The 11,012-nt window shown below is 39.0% G+C and overlaps 1 protein-coding gene across 1 annotated transcript; it reads right to left on the bottom strand.

The window, feature by feature from the left end:
- Positions 1-2,771: 2,771 nt before the first annotated feature.
- Positions 2,772-10,260, bottom strand: LOC308699264 (volume-regulated anion channel subunit LRRC8E). Its single transcript, XM_081379946.1, has 3 exons — positions 10,122-10,260; positions 9,283-9,440; positions 2,772-6,207 (listed from the first exon to the last, which is right to left on the bottom strand). The coding sequence occupies exons 2-3, from the start codon at positions 9,421-9,423 to the stop codon at positions 3,943-3,945; spliced, it is 2,406 nt and encodes an 801-aa protein (XP_081236072.1). The 5' UTR covers positions 9,424-9,440; positions 10,122-10,260; the 3' UTR covers positions 2,772-3,942.
- Between the last annotated feature and the right edge of the window lie 752 nt (positions 10,261-11,012).

The following is an 11,012-nucleotide window of genomic DNA, read 5'->3' on the forward strand; positions in this document are numbered from 1 at the left end:
GTATAGAGACTTCTTTTGATTCTCTCCATTCCTCCAAAGACATGAGGATATTTCTTTAAGTTCACACCCAAACAAAATGATTACAAGTAATCTGCCAGTAGAGGGAGCCACTGAAGCGTCTGCCGATTGGCTTATTGCATTTTGCAATTTGCATATTCTGACAATTCAGTTTTGTGCAAGTAACTTTGATGTACAACTATGTCATGATATTGCTTTGGAGGCTCTTGAATGAGCTGACCTTGACATCAGAGCTCAGGATAGTCACTATAGTGAAGGGTTTGGGACTCTTGTGATGTCATGACATCATTTCCTGTGCTCAAGAGTCAGAAGTCACATGACATTTACAGCTCAGGTTGGCTGAAGTGAAAGATATGAAAAGGAATGTTAGCAGCTTTGTCCAGGTATTACACACACACACACACACACACACATATACCCCTGTGGAAATTTCCACTTGCTCAGCCACACCTACCATTGGGAAACAACATAAAAGTTTCATTGTTAAGAATTACATTTCTGTGTGTGTGTGTGTGTGTGTGTGTTGTTATAAAGAAAAGCTGCATTCATTTCTAATCAGATCTGTTCATGTGTTAACGTTTAAACACCTGAGTGAATTTACAATAGATTATCTTGAGATTAAATACTATTGAAAAAACAAAAACTAGAAATACAGGAACAATTGAGGCTAAAGATACACACAGCACTGGGCTCATGTGTGTGTCAGCATGAGGATTCTCCACTGTAGCAGCTGTAGATCAGTGACCTCGAGTGTGTTCGTCGTTCCCTCGGTGGGAAAGAGCCCACAGCTGCTCAAAACATCAGGAGAAACCCACTAGCGCTAATCTCATCTACATCTCATCTGCTCTTATGGCCAGCGGACCATATTTCTCATAGTGCCAATGTTAGCATGAGTGCAACAGTTCCCATCTACTTTTTCAGTGGTGTTGGTTCCGGAAGTATTTTTTCCATATAGGGATTAAAAAACAAAGCAAACCAAACAGCTATGAGGTTTATTACATTATTTGTAATATTTTGACACAATAAAATTTTGATTTGAAGCTAAAAAGTAGTTGAAAATTGGACAAAAACGATTGATTTCGTTTAGAATTTTTTTTTATGTTTATTGAAAAATAGTCATATACATACACATTTAAAGTCCCCCTGTAGTCAATAATTGTATCTAAATTCTTCATGCCCTAAAATATCTTGAATGTAACTCGACACCCTTGCCTCATTTAGTATGCGGTTCTACGACTATGCAAATGAGCCCCGCCTCCACTCACTCACTCAGCTCAGAGATCCACTGGTTGGCGATCACACGTTGATCTGATTGGTTACAAGGTAGTTTGTGACTCAGCAATGGTGTTGACTTATCAATTTGCATGTGGTTTGTCTTATAACATCTATAGACATATAAACAACATTAAAAGCTTGATTTTAACAACAGGGGGACTTTAAGAATAAATTCCCCTATGGGAAAATAAATGGCATATTTACTTCCAAACTCAAACTGCTGTGTTCTATTATTTTAACACTGTGTCTGCACATGAACACACTAATCATTTTTGATAGATTTTCATTTTAAGAGACTGTCGATTCTGGAGATCTACTTTCCTGCAAAGTTCAGCTCCAACTCTAATCAGCCAGCTAATTAGAATATTCATAAACACTTGATAATTAATTACAGACAGGTGTGCTGGAAATCTGAACTCTCCAGGAACAGGACTGGGCTGCTGTCTAAATCTGTGTCTGCAAATCTCCCTATATATATAAAGTGAAAAACAGTATCAGACAACACAGTATGGGAATATATCCGAATTCACAGTACTCGTACAGTAGTAGGCAAAAAGTACCTGGAAGACCTGCTTCTTCTGGCGAGATTCTGAAGTTTGCATATGATGGACACTTTACTATCCCATGAGGCAACGGGAGAGGATTTATGAATGGCAGTGAAGCGACGCAACTGACGCTGGAAGGTCACATGATAATGACAACATGACAAAAACGGTACGTCCGAATTTCATTCATACTACACACATTCATACTATATAGAATCTACTTTTTAGCTGTCACAACTACTTATTTAAAATAAGTGCCAGCTCGAGAGAGTCTGTGATTTCAGACGTGATCTAGTCTGTCGAGTCTGTCGGGTGAAAGTTCATTGCTTCACGCCATAAACACAATGACTGTCACGGGACCCACCTTATGTGTGTAGTTAGAATTGTGCTTGTATAACTCACAAAAACTAACTTAATTGCTGTAAACGGTGAATTTCATTGAGTTTTGATCATTGCTCATATCATCAAAGTCATCAGATATATCAGCTACACTGTAAACCCTAATAAATTGTGAGGACTCCACAAATTTGAGGCAATCAAAATTAAGTTAACAAACTTCAAAATTAAGTTAGCAGTGCTTAACATGTGAGATTTTGTACAACACATACATGTTAATTGCAATTTAATAAAATGTTGACTGACCTAACTCAAACTAGACGCTAAATTAAATTTTGTTAACATTTGAACTCTTTTTACAGCTAGCTGTTAGCTAAACACAGTTTCATGTGCTAATATAACTAGCAAATAGATTATCACAATATATTTGCAGGTACAAAACATGTCTTAAAAAACGGCAATAACCTCACTCTCCTGTTTAACACAACCTTCAAAACTGCAACACAACACAAACCCAACAAGTCCCAACATAACAGAGGATTAAACACTAACACTTGCTTAAACACTCGCATTACATAAATGCAAAACACACAAAATAACACTTTATTTCAACATTTATTCTCCTTATTCAGTCTGACGCAATCCATGCTGGGAACTAAAAACTCATTCAGTTTAAGTTCAGCGTAATACAATCAGTTATTCCCCCGGTTTCACAGACAAGGCTTAAGCTAGTCCCAGACTAAAATGCATGTTTGAGCTGTTTTAACTGAAAGCATATCTTAAAATACATCAGTGCCAACTCAAAATGCACACCAGTAATGTTTCTTTTTTTCTAAGGCACGTTAATAAAAGCTACTTAAAGGTGGGGACGGGGTAAGCAATGTTTGAAAAACGATGTTTGGAAGTTCAGACTGACACACGAACAAAGAACAACAAACGTGTGTAGCCAATCAGCATTAGTGTATGTCGGTGGAGGAGAGAGAACGAGCAAGAGAGAGATTTGAGATGAGACACGATACAAAAGAGAAAAGCTCAGAGGAAATAACTGGAAAATGAGCTTTAGGACCCGCATTAATATTAGAAAAGCTTCCAAAGCCTGAAAACAGACGCGGATGTTGCTTTGATTCGGGTTCACACGTGAGTAACACTGGGTTTTTGAGTGTCATTGTGTGTCTGGAGCTAGTGCTGTTGGCTACTAACAACCAACTCTTGTTTGTAATTACTATTGTGTACTTTATGTAATTTTTTTTGTGCTTCATTCGTGCGCTTTAATTTTTGTGAAGCATTATTTTATTGTTGCGCTTCTGCTATGATTAACAGCCTCTCTTGGATTGCGTGCGTAACGGAGGCCAGCTAGCGAGAGTCGCACTGACGACTGCTAGTGAATGCAGTGATTAGCGTCATCAACTCGCTTGCAGGAGATCGGGGTTCGGGGGCGGTTAGTATTGGAGTGTGAGTTTTGGAGGCGGAGCAATGAAGAGTTTGATTGATTGATTTCAAATATCAACAATGTCCAACAGCATTTTTTAAATATACCTAACCCCACCTTTAAATGACCTAATTGAACTAAGGTCCTTGCTTAGTCTAAGCCCTGTCTGTGAAACTGGCCCGTTGAGTTCAGTTTTTTTCTATCAAGTACAAAGAACTTTCAGTCATTTTCGAGCAAAACTAACTCATTTCATTTGGCCAATTTCACTCCGGGTTCACAGTGTATGATTTATTCAAAGCATACTCCCATTAAAACTAAGAATGTGAGCCAGTGTTGTGATTATCTGTGCTTCAATCTGTCCTTCACGTCCGAAGGCAGCAGGTCCATCAGACTATCTTCCACTATCAGAGCAGCCAGTTTTAGTAGGAGACAGTCGGCGATTTCGACAGGCAAAGACTCGAGCCTGTTTCCCTTCAGCTCGAGCCGAACCAGCTGAGCCAGATTCCCAATCCGTGGGGACAAGGTGGAAATGCTGTTATTTCCCAACGCTAGGACCTTCAGCCTCTTGCAGGAGAAGAGCTCTTCGGGGAGACTCTCCAGAGAGTTGAAGGCCACCGAGAAGAACTGGAGACACTGCAGGACGCCGATCTCCAAGGGAAGAGATGTCAGCTGGTTGTGCGAGAGATCCAGATGTCTGAGTTTAGTGCAGTAACACAACCGAAGTGGAAGCTTGTGGATCTTATTCCAGCTGACGTCCAGCGTCTCCAGCGCGCGGAGTTTGCTAACGTGTTCGGGGATGTAGGAAATGTCGTTATGCCAGAGTTTGAGGGTCGTCAAACGTCGGCAGTGCTGCAAACTCAAGATTTCTTCTACGGTGATGAGCCTGTTCTCTTTAAGGTCCAGCTCTTGGAGATGGGAAAGACTGAAAACCGCGCTTGGGATTCGCTCAAGACAGCAGCCTGTTAGCTCCAAAGTGGCTAGGCTAACCAGCTTCTTTAGGCTGTTGAAAACCTGAAGCCTCGTGCCTTCATTGTGAACGCACAATCGCAAAAGCTGATTGGAAACGTCCACAATACTAGGTGGTATCTTGATCAGTTTGCTACGTAACGTTAGCACGCGCAGGTTTTTGAGCTCACGTAAAGTGTCGAGGGAAGGACTACGAGAGAGTTCGTTGCTTAAAGGGCCGCTTAAGTGAAGTTCTTCCAGGTTTTGTAAGGTGTACATCCACGGGGGAACTTGATCCGGGCCTTCAAAGGTCAGACGCAGAACCTTTAGGTTCTCGCGCAGGTGATTAAGCGCCGCTAGCTGAAGCTTAGCCGGACTGTTGATCAACGAGATCTCCTGTAAGGCCGCGAGCTGCGTTACGCTTCCAGGCACCATGACGTTGCTTATCATGTCCAGTTTGAGCGACTCTACTTCCGTAACCTCGAAGACGGTGTCCGGTAGACCTGGAAGCATGAACAAGTGTAGCTCCAACCTCTCGCTCGCGTTGCGCGACAGACGAGCGCGGAGTTTACCAACCGTCCACTCGTTGTTGAGGTTCATCTGCCTTAAACGGCATTCGCTCACCTCAGAGAGGAAGACGGCAAAGCGTTTGGAGTATAAGGCATCGTACTGGTCACTAAGGTGCAGGAGAAACGCAAAATCATTCTTCACATCCGGGATGTCGTTAATTCCCGTCTCCAAGCGGACCGCCTCAAAGGAATACTCTTTGAGTGGTCGATGAAACAGCCAGTAAAGTGAATAAATGCACAGCAGTCCATAAACCCCGACTAAGCTTATGTAGCAATATGCTAATTTGGAAAACAGATGTGCTTTGTTGTAGTTGCAGCAGAACGCCTCAAACCCGGTCAGATCTGGAGGCACCGAACACATCACCACAATCTGGATGTTCGGGACCAAAACGATACTATAAATAGTGATTAAAGCAAATTTAAAGACTTTGAGCACCGTTTGGAGAACGTACATGAGGTAAAGAAGATCTGCTTCTTCAACATGTGTCCGAAACTTCTTGACTCTTTCGAACAAGGCCTTTGCTTGCTCGCCCTCTTTTTTATCCAAGAGTGACGCGGCCGTTTCTGCCGATTTCTGATCCTTCACGGAAGATCGGATTAGAGACACCATGTCGTCGTCGTTTCCCGTGTCTGATTTGGTCATTGTGTTCTTTCTCCATACGACCATTCTCTCTTCTCGCCTTTCTTCGGACACTTCGCTGATGGCTCTTGTGGTCCAGGGAGAGTCGAAGCATTTCCCCAGTATGATTACAAACATCTCGATCTTAGACGATGTTCCTGGGAACTTGAACCAGAAGCTGCTGGCCACCATAAAGATCATACTGTGGATGACGACAAGGTAAGGGAAGTATTTGCCGTACCAGTGCACGGCACGTTCATAGCAGAAGTGGTTGACGAACTCGTACTGGTGGATGTCGAGGCCGTTCTTCCTCCCGAACACCTCCACGATGTTTGGACTGATATGTTTGGTGATGGCGAATTCCCACAGGCTCTCGTTCTCCTTGTGCTGCCGTATGTGACTGCAATCCCTGTCTCCGTGAGAGAGACCCGTGAGTCGGTTCGGCAGGCAAGATATCTTGTCTTGCGTCAGCTGAGGAGAGATGAAGATTGTCTAAGCATCAATGATGACGATACATGAAACACTCAAATCATGAACGTTTAACCCTCTGGTGCTCTTCGGTCATTTTTGACCTTAAAATTTTAAGTTTATTTTTACTTTTTATTTTTTACTTCATTGGAATGGTACGAAACTTGGTAAAGGTTTTGGCACTTGCTGTATGAAAAAATAAATAAATCATGGACAGGATTCGAAAAGGTTAAATGGTCCTGTAAAAAATAGTCACACTTGTGCTGCTCGCGGTCAGAAATGAGCGCATTGGAAATGAATGGGAGACAAATTTCCTCTAGTGGAAGCGTTTGGTACTGCGGCCGAACACACTCTCACTGAAAGCTCATTTTTAGCGCAATTTTCCACCGGACAAAATTGCGATTGTTAACTCATGATTTCTGTTCTGTCTGTGCGCACCAATCTTGCACTTCTATCTACTCCTCAACCAGACCACCTAGAGACTTCGGGTTTTCGGCATTATGTTAAGGAAGGTCTAATCTCGGGAACGCACAAAAAAAATCCAGGAAAAGATTTACTATCTCTTAGTGTTGTGATCCCATGACTTCAGAAAATTGCGCTAAAATTCTCACTGAGTTTTTATTACTTGTTTGAGGTATCAAGCTCAAATTTGGAAAACAACTTGTTTTAGAGTAAAACGTGATTTTGAAATGACATATTTCATATAAAAATCGAAAATAGTATTTTTGTCAATTTTTCATAACATTACACGTAAAATTCTGTTACTTTTTTAAGTTAACTTTTTTTTTTTACTTTTTCCACTTCAGCAATAATCTGCCGAGTGTCGTCCTTGAAAAGAGATCAAACTTCAGCCTGTCGCTCTAAAGCATTCAGGATTTACCAGTTTAAGCTGGAAATTTACTTTTCAGGTCTATGCTCAAAAAGTGAATAAATGGATTATAAATACAGCGTAAATATCATTCAGTATAAAAAAATCCCCCAAAATACAAAATATTAAATAAAAAAAACATTATCAAACTAAAATATAACACATTTATTTAACTGCCAACAAAAAATTTCAGTCCTTTTTGACCGACACTCGAACAGCACCAGAGGAACACAGTTGGTGGCAAATTAGAAGAACAATGGAAAGATCAGGAGCCTGATGGTAAACACACCTCACAGGATTTTATCTAATCAGCTAACGCTCTTGTCTAATCTTCTCTTTACTGCACACACTCCTGATCAGAAGCTTCGTGCACATTCACACAACCTCTGATTGTTTGTGGGTTTTAAATGCAGCTTCCCAAATGCAGAAAACTAAATATAATAATGAAGTTCCACCACTTTTGTAGAGCAAATCTTATCAGCGCTAACGACTCATTACCCCATTTACAATCCAAAATATTGTGTTTACATGTAGAACCGGGAACATGTTGAGTGTCCAACACCACTGAAGAACATAAACATCCCAAAAAAAATTTACTTTTCAAAGGAATAGTTCACCCCAAATGAATGTAATCGATTTGAAAGCTGTGGTGGAGGAAAATAAGTGAAAAATGTAAGTTGTTCCTCACACAAAGCATCACATGACTTCTGAATAAAGTGCATGAGTCACATGGACGAATGCTACTATACTTTTATGATACCATGATGGTGTTTGTTTTGGAGGCGCAGTAAAAATCAGTCCACTATCAATGAAAGAAAAAAGAAGCTCAAAGATTCTTCAAAACAGTTCCTGTTGTGTTTAAGGCAAGGGAGAAAGTGACATAAAGGTGAGTAAATGATGACAAATTTTCATTTTGATGTGAACTTTCTTTTCAGATGGTGAATAATAGCAGGAGCACACAGAGATTTTGAATCATCATATCTGAATTCTTAGTAAATCTGACGTAACAACTATATCACATGAAAGCTTGCTTCTGCTTTCTGTCGAACTATGGCTTTCGGCTTGCTTATTTGGGAATATTCAACAATATTAATGATCCGCCTGCATTGACACCATTATATGAGAACTGAACTGAGCTGGACGATATATCTGTATAGATAAATGCACTAAAGTAATACGTTTTTAACAACAAAAATGAACGCACTTAAGCTGGACTATGATGCTATTTTCTTCTATAAACGAACTTAGTTGCATTATTTTCCTGTTATCACTGTAAAGCTGCTTTGAAACAATCTGTATTGTAAAAAGCGATATATAAATAATATAAATAAAGGTGAGTTGACTTAATTTAAGCTACGTAATAAAAAAACTAACTGCAACTTTTTATCTCACAATTCAGACTTTATAACTCGCAGTTGCGAGTTCATCCCCAGTTTCACAGACAAGGCTTAAGTCTAGTCCCAGACTTTTTCTAAGCCACGTTTATAAAAGCTACTTAAATGTCCTAATTAAACAAAGGCCTAATCCTGTCTTAATCTAAACCCTGTCTGTGAAACCAGGCCTAAATCTCACAATTCACAAGTCAGAACCTTTTTATTTTTTATTGCAAGAAATAAAGTCAGAATTGAGAGATTTATGCCCGGTTTACAAGGCTTAAGTTTGTCCCAGACTAAAATGCATTATTGAGCTGAACTGAAAGAAACTTGCACTGACATATCTTAAAATATATCAGTGCCATTGTTTCGTCTCAAGATGCACAACAGTAATGTTTTCTTTTTCTTTCCAAAACAATGTTTAGAAAAGTTGATCTAAAGACTAATCCTGGCTTAAGCTAAACCCTGTCTGTGAAACCAGGCCATAAAGTTCATATCTGGCAATTTTGAGAAAATAAAAATAAAAATTCAGAACACAGAATTGCAAGAAAAAAGTCAGAATTGAGAAATTTAAATCTTGCAATTTTTACTTTTTTTCCAGAATTATTATTTTTTCTTCAGAACTCGGAATTGCAAGAAAAAAGTCAGAATTGTGAGATAAAAAGTTACAATTACTTTTTAATTTAATTGCAAGAAGTAAAGTCAGAATTGTGAAATTTAAAGTTCATATATTGCAATTTTGACTAGATAAAAAAAGTTGCAATTACTTTTTAATTTTTTACTCCGTGGCAGAATCAAGCTTCCACGATATCATGTTGCGAGCTGAAGATGTCGTACCTGAACCGTGCAGCCAAACACGCCGATCATGAGCATAGCGATGCCCAGATACTCGGACAGGACGTCCCACCAGGGCTTCAGGACCCGGAACTGCGGGTTCTGCTCTGACGTGATGTTCCTGAACTCATTCACAGGGATCATCTTAGACGGATTCAGTCCTGAATGTTAGGAACATCAGAAATAAAGGTTACACTTTACAACAAGGTTCACTAGTTAACATGAATGAACAATACTTCTTCAGCATTTATTAATCTTAGTTAATATTAATTTCAACATACATCATTAAAATCAAAGATTGTATTTGTTAACATTAGTTAAATGCACTGAGAACTAACACGAACAAACAATGAACAGCTGTATTTTTAATAACTAACATTAACAAAAGATTAATAAATATTGTAACAAATGTACTGCATATATGTTAGTTCATGTTAGTTAATACAGTAGCTAATGAATCTTACTGTAAAGTGTTACCAAAATAAGTAGCCTAGAGGCTAATACAGTTATGCTACTTAAAATAATGAAGCTGAGCAACCCTGATCAGTCACGTATACCGTATAATTAACGTTTATTCCTCTTTGTTACTGAATTTAGGACCATTTCAAGTTCCCACACAACACTTCTCTATATTCTATCATCATCATCTCAGAATACAAGCTTTGTGTCTCTCAGGTTTGATGTGACTTTACATTCTCATTCACAATCTGCTCATGATAAAAGCAGCTGATGTCAGATGAGAAGGCATGTTCAGCTTCTAGTATTCTGGCTAGTTTCGTTTACAAATGTGCAGCCTAAATAATAATAATAAACCGATATGGGGAAAGAAAAGCACAACTCACCTGCGCGTCTGAAGCGAAGAGCGTGTGTTTCTCAGCACACACACACACGAGTGTGTTTCATCTCTAGGGGTTTAGACACACACACACACACACACACACACACACACACACACACACACACACACTCTGTCCTTCATCTAAAGGACTTCCAGCAGCACAAGTTTCTCTTCAGGGTTTGTTTGAGGGCGTTCAGGCGTTCAAGCGCCTCCCAGAACGAGTTTCATCATGAGAACTCAATGAGTCAGAGATGAGACAGCCTGTCAACAGCAACACTCATTATAAACAGCCCTGCAACAGATTCATATTCAGCGTTCATATTTCATATTCCAGACTGGCGTTCCGTTGTGGAATGTATACAGCTCGCGCGAACAGTCATCAGATTAATAAACAAGCAATTTAAAAACTACACAGTATCTATATATAGTTTTGGCGCCAAATTTCCTCTATAATATAGTGAAATATCATGACAACCGACTCGTGAGGACATTAATATGAATATATGCTACTCTGCGTGCAATAACATAGATAATATAGTTTATATATATATATATATATATATATATATATATATATATATATATATATATATACATATTTTTTTTTTTATTAAAAGTATTTAGACATTTTATGTGTATTAATTTTTGACTATTTATGTCTTTATAACTAATTATTACACTGTTTTTATTTTTTCATTGTCTATTCTAGTTTAATGCTGTTGTGCTATTTATTGACAAAGCTGTTTAGGAATACACTCTAGTTTCTAATGTTTTATTAATTAATGTTTTTATCTTGTGTTTTGACCGGGACCTTAGTACTTAGTTTCGTTCCTTCGTGTAAAAATGTGTATGGAGTGACAATAAAAGATCCTTGAACCTTTAATCATTTTAACAT

The sequence above is a fragment of the Scardinius erythrophthalmus genome (genome assembly GCF_964197995.2).
Source record: "Scardinius erythrophthalmus genome assembly, chromosome: 12".
Classification (NCBI taxonomy): domain Eukaryota; kingdom Metazoa; phylum Chordata; class Actinopteri; order Cypriniformes; family Leuciscidae; genus Scardinius; species Scardinius erythrophthalmus.

Coding starts and splice junctions, on each gene's coding strand:
- LOC308699264 (XM_081379946.1), bottom strand. CDS start 9,423: ATGATCCCTGTGAATGAGTTCAGGAACATCACGTCAGAGCAGAACCCG. Junction 6,208..9,282: donor TGTTTGGCTGCACGGTTCAG/GTACGACATCTT, acceptor ATCTCTCCTCAG/CTGACGCAAGACAAGATATC.